The sequence below is a fragment of the Pongo abelii genome, chromosome 16 (assembly GCF_028885655.2).
Source record: "Pongo abelii isolate AG06213 chromosome 16, NHGRI_mPonAbe1-v2.0_pri, whole genome shotgun sequence".
NCBI lineage: Eukaryota > Metazoa > Chordata > Mammalia > Primates > Hominidae > Pongo > Pongo abelii.
In genome coordinates, this window is record NC_072001.2 from 31,337,534 (window position 1) to 31,352,167 (window position 14,634).

Below are 14,634 nucleotides of genomic sequence, written 5' to 3' on the forward strand. Positions count from 1 at the left end.
AGTGGAACTCACATTTTAAAATTCTATGTTTCTGATGAACTCTAACATTCCAATGTTGCCTTCTAAGCAAACTGAAAGCTGCCTTATACTGAATGAGGAAGAGCACAAATACTCGGCTGAATGAGGTATCGCAAAAGACGGCATGCACTTTGAAGAAAGACTTAAGTTATTGTCATAGAATTTCCATTCTTTTTAGTTTTTTCTTAAATATATGACAAATACCTATACAAAGAGTGGTATTTCAGTCAATATAGTAAATTTATTTTCCAGACAGACCTTCAGCTTAAATATGCCAGTGTGGGATTTAATCCATAGGCACCTGATGAACATATTATTGTCAGATTGGTTACAGATGCTAAACACTATCTGAAGGTCATTCCTAGTCACTGATATTTATCAGGTTAAAAGTGAAGTGATTTCAACAATAAAAGTACCTTTGAAATAATTTATCATTGTATTATATAAACCCAGTTTCAGAATGATAAAAGAAAAAATGTTAGATGAAATAATGTGGCTAATTAACAGTGGTCCAATTTCTAGCCTGAGGGTTTAAAATGCTCTTAAAGTAACTGTCTTTAAACTGAACTCAAAGAATGCAAAAGCAGCAAGTTTAGAAAATAAAAGGCAAGAACAGGACTTTAAGTGCATTTTAAACCCACGGGCTAATTACCACTGTTAATTAGCCGCATTATTTGGTCTAACATTTTTTCTTTATCATTCTGAAACTGGGTTTATCTAATACATTGATACATTCATAAAATTTGGAAGAGTCAGTTGAAGTCACAAGGACCCAATATTTGCACTCTCTCAGTGAATGCCGGCAAATCTGTTATTCCATCGGTAAAATCATATTGTTGCTCTCCTGTTAATGTCATAGATGTATCATGAGGATGCCAAATGCTAAATATGGAGATGGTCTAGTAACTAGAAATCCCCACCCCAGGGAGCACACACATATATATCCCTGCATCCTAATAATGTGATGTGTTTTGGAATACAGACATTAGAATTTCATGAAGTTTGAACTGTTGAGTCTTTCCCAAGCATCATCAAGTTATGATTTAGGCAATATATGACTGAAATGCATTCATTCATCATGCATAGGCACGATCACATAAATATTGCACAAAATATGTCCCTAACTGAAACCAAGCGGTACAAAAACATATTTCACTCTTTGTAAAGAAGTTTGTGAGAAAATATAACTGTGTGATTGTATAGACATGTTTCCTGATAATACATTGACATTCACAAACAGTAGATTGCACTGCAGTTTGGAAACATTTTAAGTTGCATAAACTTCTCCTTGATTTTCAAACATAGTATAATACTGTCTACTAAAACTCCTTTTTGTTTCAACTAAGTACTCTCACATATATTAGTTTATAATAATGTTTCTATTATTTTTTAAAGTGTTTTCCATTCAAGGAAAAGAAGTAAATTCCTATGTCAGAGTAACCAAGGTGGTTGAAGAATAGGTATTAGCCAGAGACGTCTAGATGGTAACATCAATCTTCAAGCCTCAAAGAAGCTCCATGAACAGAGAGGAACGCCAGGTGTCACACAGCTTTCCTTCACTCTAATTCATTCTTGACTAGAGCCTGTATACCTGTTCCAGGGACATTTCAACTCGTAAAGGATTTCTTATGATCGTCACTAAATACATTAAGAAGAATGCCAACCAGCGCCCTTTTGTGAACTGAGGCATGTAGTCATGTGATTAAAACAGGTAACATGAACTCTGACTTTAAAATGTATTGTAGACACAAATGCTCTAAACTAGGAAAGGTTTTCCACATCCACAGTCAATGATGGGAACCTTTCATTCCTCAGAAATAATCCCTTTTAAGGTCATTGAAAAAGAGTACAACTGCTGCAGCTCCTGATGCAATATCTTCATGAGCCCGGAGCACATACAAATCCTAAGGGAACCACCACAATACAGCGCTAATTCTTGGCACCAGAACAAATGAAACACACTCTATCCTGCACATACCTGCCAGAGGAGGCCACTTTCCTCTTCTGTGAGATTTAAAAAGCTCCCCCAAAATGTTATTACTCCCATCACCAATACACAGAAAATGGAGGAAAGGCTGTTTCCAGTTCTCGGCCTTTAAACAACTCTAAATGTCAGTACTCATAGTGGCATATTACAAAGTAATAAACAGTGCACACTTGGGGGCAAACCACATATTGAGCTAATGAAGAGCTCACTGTGATTAAGATTAGATCAAACAACAGCAGAACATAGGCAAATTTTGTCTGAATTCTGTAGTGAATATACATGCTGCAATAACGTTAAAAAAGCACGGCAGCCTATTCCAAACCAGCGAGAACAGTTTTGTGCAAAGAGTGGGTCTTTGTGTGTTTGAACTCCCACCACATAAGGGCAAACTCGATATGCATGCTAATGCCCTACGATTATGAAATTAAAAAAGAAAAATGCTAAAGGATGCCAGAGTGAACATCCGTGAGAGCCACAGAGACCCACTCTCTTTTAACTTTTTACAAATAAACTTAAACTATAAATTAGAAACACAAATAATCATGAGTGGCTCTAACATTCAAATGAAGTACATGAATTGCGTAGGAGATTAACCCCATAACTTGGTTTCTTGTTTAAAAATTTCTTGAGCAGCTCTTTGATGATGGTGATGTTTATCTCCTTCTTCTCAGCAGCCAAGCCCAGCAAAAGAATGGCACACAGCAGTTGCTGCCCAAGCCTGGGTGCTCCTGGTGGTCCTGCATGATCGGCTGTGCAGTAGGGTTGTCATGGGGAGGACCCTCCCTGGCCTCTCCTTGAGCAGAGGAGGTGAGGCTCACCTCACAAAGATCTTTGGAGAGAGGGAGGCGGGGATCTGAGCACAGTGGGAGCCCCCCTCTTCCTGCCTGCCCACCCCACCTGAGGGCTCTACTCACCACCATGCTTGTCTGCAGCCCCAAGCTCCTGGGGGGCTGGGGCTCCTGGACCGGGCTCATCAGCAGGGTTCTGGGCAGCAGCCAGGAATTTTCTGTGCCCATTGTTGTAGTTGCTATAAGCTGCAATACCATCTGCTGCAGCTCTAGCAGCTTCACCTGGAGGGAGGGGTGCTCAGCTGTCATGCCGCTGCCTGCACCCACCCTCACACCCACCCCCACCCCCACCCCCACAGAGATGTTGCCCACCCTACCTTCATCTCCTCCCTGTCCTGGGCCAACCTGATGATGTCCTCCTCCCAGTGCCGCATCTTTGGCACTGCCCCCTGGCTCTGTTAAAACGTGATGGATTTTCCTGCAAGAAGACAGGGCTCAGATGCTGGGGTCCCTCTGACGGCCCTGCAGCTCCCCCTGCGGTGCCCTGGCCTCCCACTCACTGATGGCATCTCTCTCGCCAGTAGTGGATGAAGCGAAGTTCTTGTTTCTTCACCAGCTCACTCAGGTCTGCCTTCTCCTCCAGGTGGTCCATAAAGCCGCTCTGGAGCCAAAATATTGCGGTCACATCTCGGCAGCGACCTGCCCTCAGGTGGCATTTTCAAGTCATGGAGAAGGCGGAGGTGAGTCCTGGCATGGGCCAGCTTCTCCATGACTTCCTGCAGGGCCCAGTGGGTCTCCCCACTCACAGACTTGCCCCCAGTCCCTGGGGCTGGGACCGCTGCCTCTGGCTCCTTCAGGGCTGGGGCCACCGGGTGAGCCAGGCACTGGCAGCACACCCTCTGCTCTTTCACCTGCTCTCATAACCGTGCCTGCTCCTCCTGGACACTGGCTCCAGCGGACTTGAAAAATGCCACCTGAGGGCAAGACGTGAGCATTCTTGCAGGGGCATACACAGAAGAAATGGGGCAGAGAGGTGGAGCGCAGCCCCTTCCCTTGGGGCCTCAGAGAGTACAAGTTTGTTATAGGTGAAATGGTGTCTAACCACTGGCTCCCAGAAGGGGTGAGGGTCCAGAGAAACCAGAAGGCAGGGAAACTAAGAGCATAAAGGGGTCTTGGAGGGACCACAGAGGAAGGTGGCAAAATGGGTGCAGCGGGAGTCAGGCTCACCATGGCATCCCTGCTCTCCAGGTCCTCTGGGACACTCAGCCTGGGCCGAGGTGCCTCCTCCCCCTCACTGTCCAGATGTCCTCCTCCATCTCCTGTGGGGGGTGGCCAGAGGGGTTTTCAGACAACCCAACAAGGGAGGTACTGTGGGCCCACCTCTACCTCCACCCTCACTGTGTAACCCTGAGCCAGCCCCTCCCCAGAGAGGAATGAGCTGCTGTTCTTTATTTTTACTTTTAAGAATCAAGATCTTGCTATTCCGCCCAGGCACACTCCCACTACTGGTAGATGTGGGAGTTCTGACCTGATCCCTTTCTGACCTGGGCCAATTCAGCCATCCTTAGGCACCTTGGTGACCCCCCGCTCACAAGAGGTCACCACACTGATGCCGAACTTAGTGCAGGCACCCGGTCGGCATAATGACCAGCTGTTCTAAAGGTCTCTTCCAACTCCTCAATCCTATGCTGCTAACAGTCCCCCCTTCCTCCTGGGGCTCTCTCTTCCTCTGAGCGGTCTCCTGTACCTTCCCCAGGGAGACCCATGAGGCTCAGCTGGGTTGTTAGCTGCTGGTTCTGCTGGCTGGTAGCTTCCAGGCGCTCCTAAGGGGCCAGGAAAGAGTCAGAAGGGACGGAGTTTGCCAGGTCATCCCCCTCACAGCCCCATCCTCGGCAGCTCCCTCCCCTGGGTCTCCTGCAACTTTTGGCGGGCCATCTCGGCCACCGCTTTGCTTCCTGCTGCTGCAGCTGGTTCATTAGCTGCGTCTGTTGCAGTCACTACCTGTGCAGCGCCTCCTTCTCAGAGGTCAGCTGCTGATAGGCGGCCACCTGCTGCTGATAGGTGGCCATGTACTGCTGCAGGTGACCAAGGTAGTGGTCTGGCTGCTGCTGCAGACTCTGAGCCTCTTGGCTCTTCAGCTCCACCTGCAGGAAGACCCTGGGTGTGAGGGCACATGGTGGCTGGTTTCCAGATTCTGGGCCCATTAACAGGGTAGCGAGGGCACTGTGGGGCTCTGTCAGCTGCGCAGGCCCCTGTCCCCTTACTCCAGGCCTAAGTGACTGCCTCCCTTTCCTAGAACCCCATGCCTCCTTCCCCAGCATCAAATCTCATACCCTCTTCTCATTTAATCCTCAGCACCTCTGTAAGGAAAATGCTAACTTCCCTTTGAAGTTAAAGAAACAGACTTAGAGATGCAAAGTACTTGAATGGTGACCAGTGGAACCGAGGCTGGAATCCAGTTTTAATCTAAGGTGTCTTTTTGTTTTGTTTTGAGACAAGAGTGTCACTCTGTGGCCCAGGTTGGAATGCAGTGGTGCAATCTCAGCTCACTGCAACCTCCACCTCCTGGGCTCAAGCGATTCTCGTGCCTCAGCCTCCTGAGTAGGTGGAATTACAGGCATGTGCCACAATGCCCTGCTAATTTATTTATTTATTTATTTATTTTGTAATTTTAGTAGAGATGACGTTTTACCACATTGGCCAGGCTGATATCAAACTCCCGACCTCAAGTGATTCTCCTGCCTCAGCCTCCCAAAGTGCTGGGATTATAGGCATGAGCCACTGCACGTGGCATAAGGAGCCTGTTATACCACTGTCTCTTCCCCTGTGATTGGGGGCTCCATGCCTCTAGCTGGGATGACGATGTCCAGACCTGGGAGGAGCCCAGGGCTACTCACCTCTAAAAGTCAGAGGCAGGAAGCAAGAAACAGTCACAGGACTGCCCTGGGGGGTGCTGTGGTCACCAGCCCCCAGGATGGAGCTGCCTCTGGCCTGGCACCTCCTCTCCCCAGAGGCTAGTGCCCACCTCCCAGCTCTTCTTGGATGGGGTGGAGGTTTCCGTCTCCTTCACCTCACCAAGCTTCTCCTGTAGCTCCTTTACTTGCTGCTCCAACTGCAGTGCGCTCTTGTGCTCATTGTTCTGGACATAGAGAAGCAATCAGCAGCCACCCACTGCAGCTGGAGACCCCAGAACTTGGTGTCTGCCTCCCATGGCACCAGGAAGGGTGGAGGCAGGTTAGAAAAATCATCCCCTCTCTCCCACAGCCACCTGGCTCACAGGTGCCTTTAGAAGTAACATTTCATGTGAGGGCTACGCTGCCCCATTTTAGAGGGGGGGAAACAAAGGCCCAGAGGGCTAGAGAGGAGGGCAGGCTCCCCAAGTGGGGCAATGCACCAGCTCCTCGAAGACGCTCTGTGGCTTGGCCAGCTGCTGAAGCCTCTCATGCTGCTCCTGAAGCCTCTCCTCCTGCTCCTGAAGCCTCTGTTCTTGTCCCCAGTTCAGGAGACTTATGCGCTGATTGTTTTTGACCTGGGCCTGGAGCTCTCCTGCCACTCTCTCTAATTCCTTCCTCAGGTGCTGCAGCTCCACCTCAGAGGGCACTGCTGTGGGCTCCAGGGGCAAAGGTTCAGCTGAGAAAGGAAGCAGATAATAAGGGCCTCTGGATTCTCAAAACAAACAAACAAACAAAAACCCTCCTCTTGGTGCACGGCTCCTCTCAGGCTCCCCAAACTTGGCCTCACTGCTAATGATTCCTTGTACCCAGATGGTAGCCAATCTTCCAAACCACTTTCAGAAAGAAAGCTCTGCGGGTGGCTGACAATGAGCCCTCTTTGTTGATGGGGACACTGGGGCTAATGGAGATGACAAGACTTTCCATCTCCTGGCACAGACCTCTTTCCCTCTGCCTCAAGGCCCTTCCATCCACCCACCTCCCTGAGGGCATTCCAAGCCACCCCCACAGCCCTCTGATGCCAGTCCTGCTCCCAGGTCATGCCAGCCCCATCTTCCCCATCTGGTTTTTGAGCTTGGACAAGCTTCTCTCCAGCTTCTTTACCCAGCGCATATCGTGCTTCTTCTCCTTCCTTAATGTGCAAACCTGCCCAAAGCACAGGGGGAAAGGGCCCTGGAGAGAGGAGCTGGTGGCTGGACAGGCTCCCATCTCCCTCTCTGCCCCCACCTCCACAAAGCCCAGACCCATGACCACCTCTGGCTGTACTATTCCCATTTTACAGATGCCCAGAAAGATCCAGTGACCTATCTAAGGTGGGGGGCTGAAGGGTCAGATCTCACCTCCTGCGACATTTTTCTCATCCTCTGCTGCCACCGGGCCCTTTCTCCTTTTATATGTTGAGCATACTCATCTCTCTCTAGGTGGACTTGTTTAAGTGACTCCTTGAACTGCAAGAATGGGCACAGAAGTTAGGAAGGGCTGTCACTGGTCCTCACCTACTCCTGACCACCTGGGGTCATCTTCCTTTCACATCCCTCCCTCTGAAAACCTCACCTGTGTCAGCTGCACTTTCAGCAGTGTCTGCTCCTGTATGGACTGCTCTAACTTCCATTCCATACTTGCTTTACTGCGGCTGGAGAACTGGATGGTGAGGAGTGAGAAGTTTCAATCTGGGGAGCCTGGGCCATTCCACACAGTGCCCCTGAAAAGGGCTAGGGCTAGGCCCAATATACAACTTGGCCAGTAAAGATCAAGACATTTCCAAGCCTGTGGTTTGGTTTTTAAAGAGCTCAGTAAAGTTGGAAGGGACAGGGAATGAGATTGAATTTATAGCTGGCTAACAGAGTCCCAGAGAGATCAGATAATATTGCTATTGTTATTACCGTTATTATTACCACTGTTTGAACCTTTGTGGAGTGCTTCACCAGGTACCATGCTAGCAATCCCATTTAATCCTCGCAACCACCATAGGAGACAGTTACTATGATTACCTCTGTTGTGTAGGTGAAAAAATATGGAGTATTTGAGGTTAAGTGCTTGCCTAAGATCACTTAGGCAGAGCTGGGATTTGAACACCCAGGTCTATCTGATTCTCTAAGCCCATTTTTCTTGCTGGGGGTGGGGGCTCTGATAGGAAGTGGAAAATTAATCTTTTGTTCACTTTTTGAAAGGATGATACATTCGCATAGTCCAAAACTCAGAAGGTACAGAAAGAAAGTATCTCCCAGCCACCTTATTGCTCTCTCCTGAATTTTTTATGAACGCTTGCAGACGTGTTTTATGTATATAATCATAGTATGTACACACACACACACACACACACACGTTTCCTCTTTCTACAGAAATGGTAACATACTAATGGTACTCTTCTGTACCTTCACAGTACAAGTACCCAATACCCCATCCAGGACTTGGCCAAGACCACAGCCAGGTAAGGGCAGGGCAAGCACTTGGCCTCCAAGCTCTGCATCCAGTGCTCACTTCCCAGAGTGCCCCCAACTCACCCACAGCAGCTGACTCAGCCCCAGGCTGCCTGTAATGACCATACACAAAAGCAGCGAGAAATGGCCATGCTGCCTTCTGGGCAGGACACTCCATCCTGCAGAAGGGACTTTTAGGCTCACTCCTCCATCTGTGAAGCCGGGCTCCCAGGGGACAGGGCAGATGGTTGGACTCACCTGGTTTGCCTTCTTCTTCTGTGTGGTGGTGACAGCAGAGAGAGCCCGCTCTAACTCTCCTTTATGCTGCAATGAATGTTGCAGGTGGACAGCCAGATCCTTGGACTCTTCTGTAATGAGAGAGTTGAGATGGGGCCCAAAGGACTTCCCCTGAAGACCTGTCAAAGTGCCAGGTTGAAGGATGACAGGGTGCCCAGATTCCCACCTTCAAAGTATCTGAGAGAACGTTTTGTGTGGTACAGGTCCGTATTTAGTTTCCCTTTCTGTATGTTCAATCTCTGAATTTGAACCTTTGGGAGAAAAGCCAAGCAAGTGCTGAAGAGAAGGAAAGAAACATTCTCCGGAGGACAGGAGGAAACTTCACACCCTCCACTCACCTCTAGCTCCCTTTTAGCTTTCAGTTTGTCATTGTTTGCTTTCTTTTCTTATAGGAAGAGGAAGACAGAGCTCTTACCAGGGGGAGGCAGAGATGACACAGCAAGAGACATGCCCCCAGAATGCCACCACTGCCCCAGGACAGGCCCACCCATGGGACCAGGGACCCTGTGGGGATGTGGTGGAATCTGCGGGGTGAGCCTTCTTCCCCAGGATGGGAGTGGGTGAGACGAGATTTGGGGCCTCTATGTCTGAGTGCCCCCCAAACCCAGCAGTCATGTCGCGAGGAAACAAAATCACGTTACTTCTTCCAGCTGATGTTCCACTTGTTTCTTCTGTTGTTTCTGTTGGGAGAGTCACATTAAAATGATGGAGCGTGGCCCCCTCAACTCTATTCTCCAGGCCAGGAAGAGGTAGACAGGGGCCAGGAATGGATTTTAAAGGCAAAGTTCTCAGACCCAGTGGGAACACAAACTGGTAAACACTTCTCAAGCTCCCAAGGACAGAGGATTTGGGTCTTTGTTACTTTTTGCCCACAGCCACAGAACTCAAAGTCTGAATCAGGACTCTCTTGAGAGGACAGTAACATAAACCTCTAGAGATGGAGTTTGAGAAAGGCCCCCCCTTCTGGCAGCTTGTGATTTAGAAAAGTGCATTCATTCAATAAACATTTACTGAGCACATACAGGCCAGGTACGGTTCTTCACAGCAGATACAGGATGAAAAAGGACAGACAGGAGCCCTTGGCCCTGAGGTTTCCATTCTAGGAGGCCTTTAAATCTCAGACTCTGAGAACTAACAGAGAGCTTTGATACTCACTACCTCCTCTGGAAACACAAGCCCTAAAAGGAGAGGTGGCTTGTGCAGAATCGAAGAGCAAATTAGTCATGGCAGAAATACAGGGCCCCTGACAACCAGTCAGGCTAGCACTTCCCTGAGAGGCAACAACCCCAGGCCGTGTGTAGCAAGGACTTGAGCAGGGGTGTCTGGAGAGGAGAGAGTCAGCAAAGATGACAGCAAAAGAAGAGCCACGCTGCATGCTCTGGGGTCCCTCCAAGTGAGGCCTGCACTCCCCAGCTCCCTATTTGCCCTTGGCACCAGGGGCCTCCAGCCCCTTTCTTCAGGGCCCCAAGGGGAAACTTGGAGCCCAGGATTGGCAGTGTGGAATCAGGGGACCCCACTGGACTCTTACCAAAGATTTGATGGTGTTCTTCAGTTGACCAATTTTTATGGACCTCGAGTCCAGGACTACTAGTTCTTGGCATGGGCTCTGAGACACATGCAGAGAGGAGGAGGTGGAGGAGGAGTTGGGGGAGAGGTAGAGAGAACAATCATTAGGGTTGGGGTGTGTGTGGGCTGTCTCAGCTGGCAGAGGGGCACCCAGTCTCTGCTGTGGGAGGAGGTTGGAGGCCTTGCCTGCAGGGTCACTGCACCTCCGCCCAGAGCCTCTTACCTCCAGATCCTTCAGGGTAGCAGATGATGTAGGGCCCTCCTTGTGGAAACCTGTTGCTGACTACAAGAGATGAGAGTGCACATGGAGATGTTCTGTCCCCCTCAGTATCTAAGCCCTCTGACTTCCTTACTTCCCCATCAACTGGCACAATTTTCTTTTCTGCCTATCTTGGACCCTTTGTCCCATAACTCCTTTGTGCCAACTTCTCTCACGGTTCTTATCTCCCCACCACACCACCCTGGGGCCCTTTCAGTGACTCCTGATGGCAAGTGACTGCTCTCATTGTCCTGGCTTCCACTTGAGACTGGGGATGAGGAAAATCAAACAGCAATGACCATATCCTGGGTGTCCTAAGTGTTGACAGCAGGCCATGTACTAGGGATTAACATAAAAACAACAATAACAAATCTCATTTAAACTTCACAAATGGAAGTCAAACAATACCATCTCTGTTATACAAATGTAAAAAGAAAGGGCCAAAGAGCTCAAGCAACTTGCCCTAAGTCATATCCGTAGCAGACGGAGAGGCAGGATTCAAACCCAGAATTCCTTTTTTTTTTTTTTTTTTTGAGACAGAGTCTCTCTCTGTTGCCAGGCTGGAGTGCAGTGGCACAATCTCGGCTACTGCAAGCTCCACCTCCCAGGTTCATGCCATTCTCTTGCCTCAGCCTCCTGAGTAGCTGGGACTACAGGCATCCACCACCATGCTTGGCTAATTTTTTTGTATTTTTAGTAGAGACAGGGTTTCACTGTGTTAACCAGGATGGCCTCGATCTCCTGACCTCATGATTCACCTGCCTTGGCCTCCCAAAGTGCTAGGATTACAGGCATGGGCCACCACACCCAGCTAAACCCAGAATTCTTAACCAGTACCCAGCAGTCCATCCACAATCTTAACAATTACCCTCTATTGCCCCTTGGGCCCCCTGTCCCCAGAAGCTTGGCCAGCCAAGACTCACATCCCCAGGTGAGTGGCAACCACCAGAAGTGGCTGTCTCAGGGATACTGCCATTTGTTTTCCTGTTCCTTTTTGCTCCTGCTGGAACACCAGGGCTGTTTCTCTGCCGATATTCTTTTAACTGTTGGAAAGAAGAGCAGTAATACTCATGAGAACTATCAGCCCCTGCAGCCACATCCTTCTTTACACTTTTTACAAAATACTCTTATACACCATCTGATTTAATGACACCAACAACAGCACAAGGTGTTGTCACAATCATTTAGTGACTGAGAAGGATTGATATCATGGCTAGAAAAAAAAGAAAAAGGCAATACTGGAACTTTGAAACTCAGTCTTCTGACTCCAAGCTCTGAGGTTTTCCCAAGAATCAGCAGCTGCCAGGGACCAAAACCAGAGACAGAGGTAGAAAAGTAAACATTAAGTAGGCAGGAACTGTATGCCATGTGGTTTAGAGTCATAAATCCTCACACATCTGTTAGTGTGAAGAAGTGCACCAGTACCTCTCAAACTTTTATATCATTGTGTCCTCATGGCAGAAGACAGCCTTTCTGTTAAATCAGAGTTTATCAGAAAGATGACAACCCAAGCCTCATTTCAGAGAGAGGTCTGCTATACTCTTAGAAACCTATGTGACTGTCATCCCTAAGTACACTAATGTTTTTTCTCTTGATCTCAAGAGAATCAAGGGAAACTGATGCCTCAGAAAGATGTCCCATATTTATCCTATGGCACTCAAAGTACCCCATGTTGAAATAATATGAGGAAGATTCAAGCTGTCAAGTTCAGTTTCCCAAGATCTATTCCACAGAAGATGAGCAAATCTCACTTCACAGACCACTGACTGAAGGGCAGTCTGGTCCCAGAACCATGGAGAATTAGAATATGAGGTGGAGAACTCAGAAAAAAATGTTAAAATCTCTCTGGAAAGTAGAAGCCTGGGAGAAAACCAAACCAAACCAAACCAAACCCATTCTCCAATTGCCATCCAGAGATACTGTCAAGGTTTTGAGCTCACGGGGGAAGTGTAGGCATTTCCCACTGTCAATGTCTATGTTAAGGGAGTGAGGCAGCCTGAAACCTCTTGCTCTTAGGTCCCAGTCTTCATTCTCCTTCCAGCTGGAAATTTGTGCTGTGACCAGAGGAACAAGAAATGGGGTGAGAACACTTAGGGGACTTTGATCATAGGATCAAAGGCCGGTCTTCCAGTAATGACAGTTACTAGGTGGACTGTGACATCACTACATTCCACCCCTCCTGCTTGGGGGGAGGGACCACATCAGCACCATGTCCGAGTCACCACTCCACGATGGGGGAGGGAAACACAGGGTTGGGACAGAGGTCCTTGGAGATGCCAGTGCAAAGAGCCCAGGGAGGTCAACCTTGAGGCAGCAGGAGGGGAGGGCAGAGTCTGCAGCAGGAAGTCCCAGGAGTCACCAGCCCAAAGTCACCCAGGGATGACTGGCGAGGGTGGGGCCTGGGTCCTTGGAGATGAGAGCCCAAGGAGCCCAGGGAGATCAACCTTGGGGCGGCAGGAGATGAGAGCCCAGTAATGGAGCAGGGAGTCCCAGGAGCCACCCACCCAAAGTCACCCTGGGGTGACTGGTGAGGGCAGGGACTGGGCTGCTTGCTGAAAGGGTGGGTCTGACTGACAAAACTTTGGTGGGGGTAGCCCAGATGCACCGGTGTGGGGGGCCCAGTCCGGTGTGCCTCAGGAATTGTATGACTCTGGCAGTGGTCTTGTCATCAGAGGGGATCTGTGGCTGGGTTGAGGGGCTATGACCTAGTGCGTTTTTACCTTTTTCTTGGCTGCCGCCAATTTGCTCTGTTGAGTTTCTTCTGCCATCGCACGGTGGGGAGGGAGGTGGCGTTGGGGCCACATCAGCAAAATCCCAGCAAGCACTGATCAACACCTCCAGTCCCCTACCAGGCAGCTGTGTGACTGAGCCAGAGGCGTAACCAGGGACCCAGTAGAATGCAGAATAGGGGCGTGGCCTTAATGCTCTAAGCCCATTGGTCAATAAGAAAGATGAAGGGAAAGGGGGCATGGCCAGACAGCAGTGTGTCCAGAGGGACCTGTGGCTCACAAGGAAAGCTGCCCATGCAACTGCTGTCCCCACCCACTCTAAGAGAGGGGAGAGGCCTCCCACTCTGGAAGAGAAGAGGGGCCGGCTTTTGCTTTAAAAGTTTTAAAACTTTAAAAAATATATGTGTGTATACTTTATATGTATGTGTGTCTGTGCATATGTATCTTTGTTTTTCTCCGTAGCTGTCTTCATTATCCAGCTTCTGTGCAAGGTCTATAATTTTGGCCTATATTTTTCATCTTCGATTACAGCACAAAAATTACCAGTATTACCTTAACTGAGATACAGATCCTATAAAAATGGAAAATCCATAGCATGCTTGATGATTAATGAAGCAAACTATATTATCCAATATTCTAATAAGATAAAATAATCACTATGATTTATCTTTTTTGGAAAAATGTTTCTTTTATTCTCCTACGTTTTTGTCAAGATTTTTTTCTTAAACAAGACACATGTCTAATATCTGTAAAAACACAAAGCTTTTGGGCCAGGTGCAGTGGCTCATGCCTGTAATTCCAGGACTTTGAGAGCCCAAGGAGGGTGGATCATGAGGTCAGGAGATTGAGACCATCCTGGCGAACACGGTGAAACCCCATCTCTACTAAAAATACAACAAAAGCCAGACGTGGTGGCAGGCTCCTGTAGTCTCAGCTACTTGGGAGGCTGAGGCAGGAGAATGACATGAACCTGGGAGGTGGAGCTTGCAGTGAGCCAAGATCATGCCACTGCACTCCAGCCTGGGCTACAGAGCAAGACTCCATCTCAATAAATAAATAAATAAATAAATAAATAAATAAAATGTAATAGAGCAATGTGAACAAAAGATGCAATAAAATAATTTAGAAAATACAAACTATTAAAAAATAGATTTTAAAACTTGTGCAACAAAGTCAAACAGCACCCAAAGAAAATGTATACCCTTACATGTTTGCTTAAAAAGCAATTTAAATTACATTGATCCACTAAACCAGGAAAAGCAAAATAAACAAAAAGGGGGAAATAATTAAGACATAAGGAAAAAGTAAAAAAAAAACCCACTAGATTTAAAAAATAAGGAAAAAGTAAAAAAAAAAACCCACTAGATTTAAAAAATAAAACTAAGAGGATTCTTTCAAAACACTGAGATAATAAAACAGTCATGCCTCTGATAAGTAATCAAGATAAAGAAAACTTTGAAGAGAAAAGGACATATAGCCACATGTGAATATGATGCAAAAAGTGAAAACTTTACACATCTTTACAACACCTTAGAAGTATGGATGACATGTTCATTATTTTTTTTTTTTTGAGACGGAGTCTTGCTCTGTCACCCATGCTGGAGTGCAGTGGTGCGATC

General features: G+C 47.8%; 1 protein-coding gene across 1 annotated transcript; it reads right to left on the bottom strand.

Moving 5' to 3' along the window:
• Window positions 1-658: 658 nt before the first annotated feature.
• Window positions 659-13,164, bottom strand: LOC100452651 (golgin subfamily A member 8S). Its single transcript, XM_054532483.2, has 20 exons — window positions 13,007-13,164; window positions 11,210-11,329; window positions 10,251-10,310; window positions 9,990-10,067; window positions 9,103-9,141; window position 8,965; window positions 8,800-8,846; window positions 8,628-8,712; window positions 8,423-8,532; window positions 7,299-7,385; window positions 7,085-7,192; window positions 6,804-6,890; window positions 6,188-6,424; window positions 5,864-5,932; window positions 4,541-4,616; window positions 4,021-4,112; window positions 3,354-3,454; window positions 3,171-3,271; window positions 2,920-3,075; window positions 659-2,834 (listed from the first exon to the last, which is right to left on the bottom strand). The coding sequence occupies exons 1-20, from the start codon at window positions 13,088-13,090 to the stop codon at window positions 2,659-2,661; spliced, it is 1,914 nt and encodes a 637-aa protein (XP_054388458.1). The 5' UTR covers window positions 13,091-13,164; the 3' UTR covers window positions 659-2,658.
• Window positions 13,165-14,634: the final 1,470 nt, after the last annotated feature.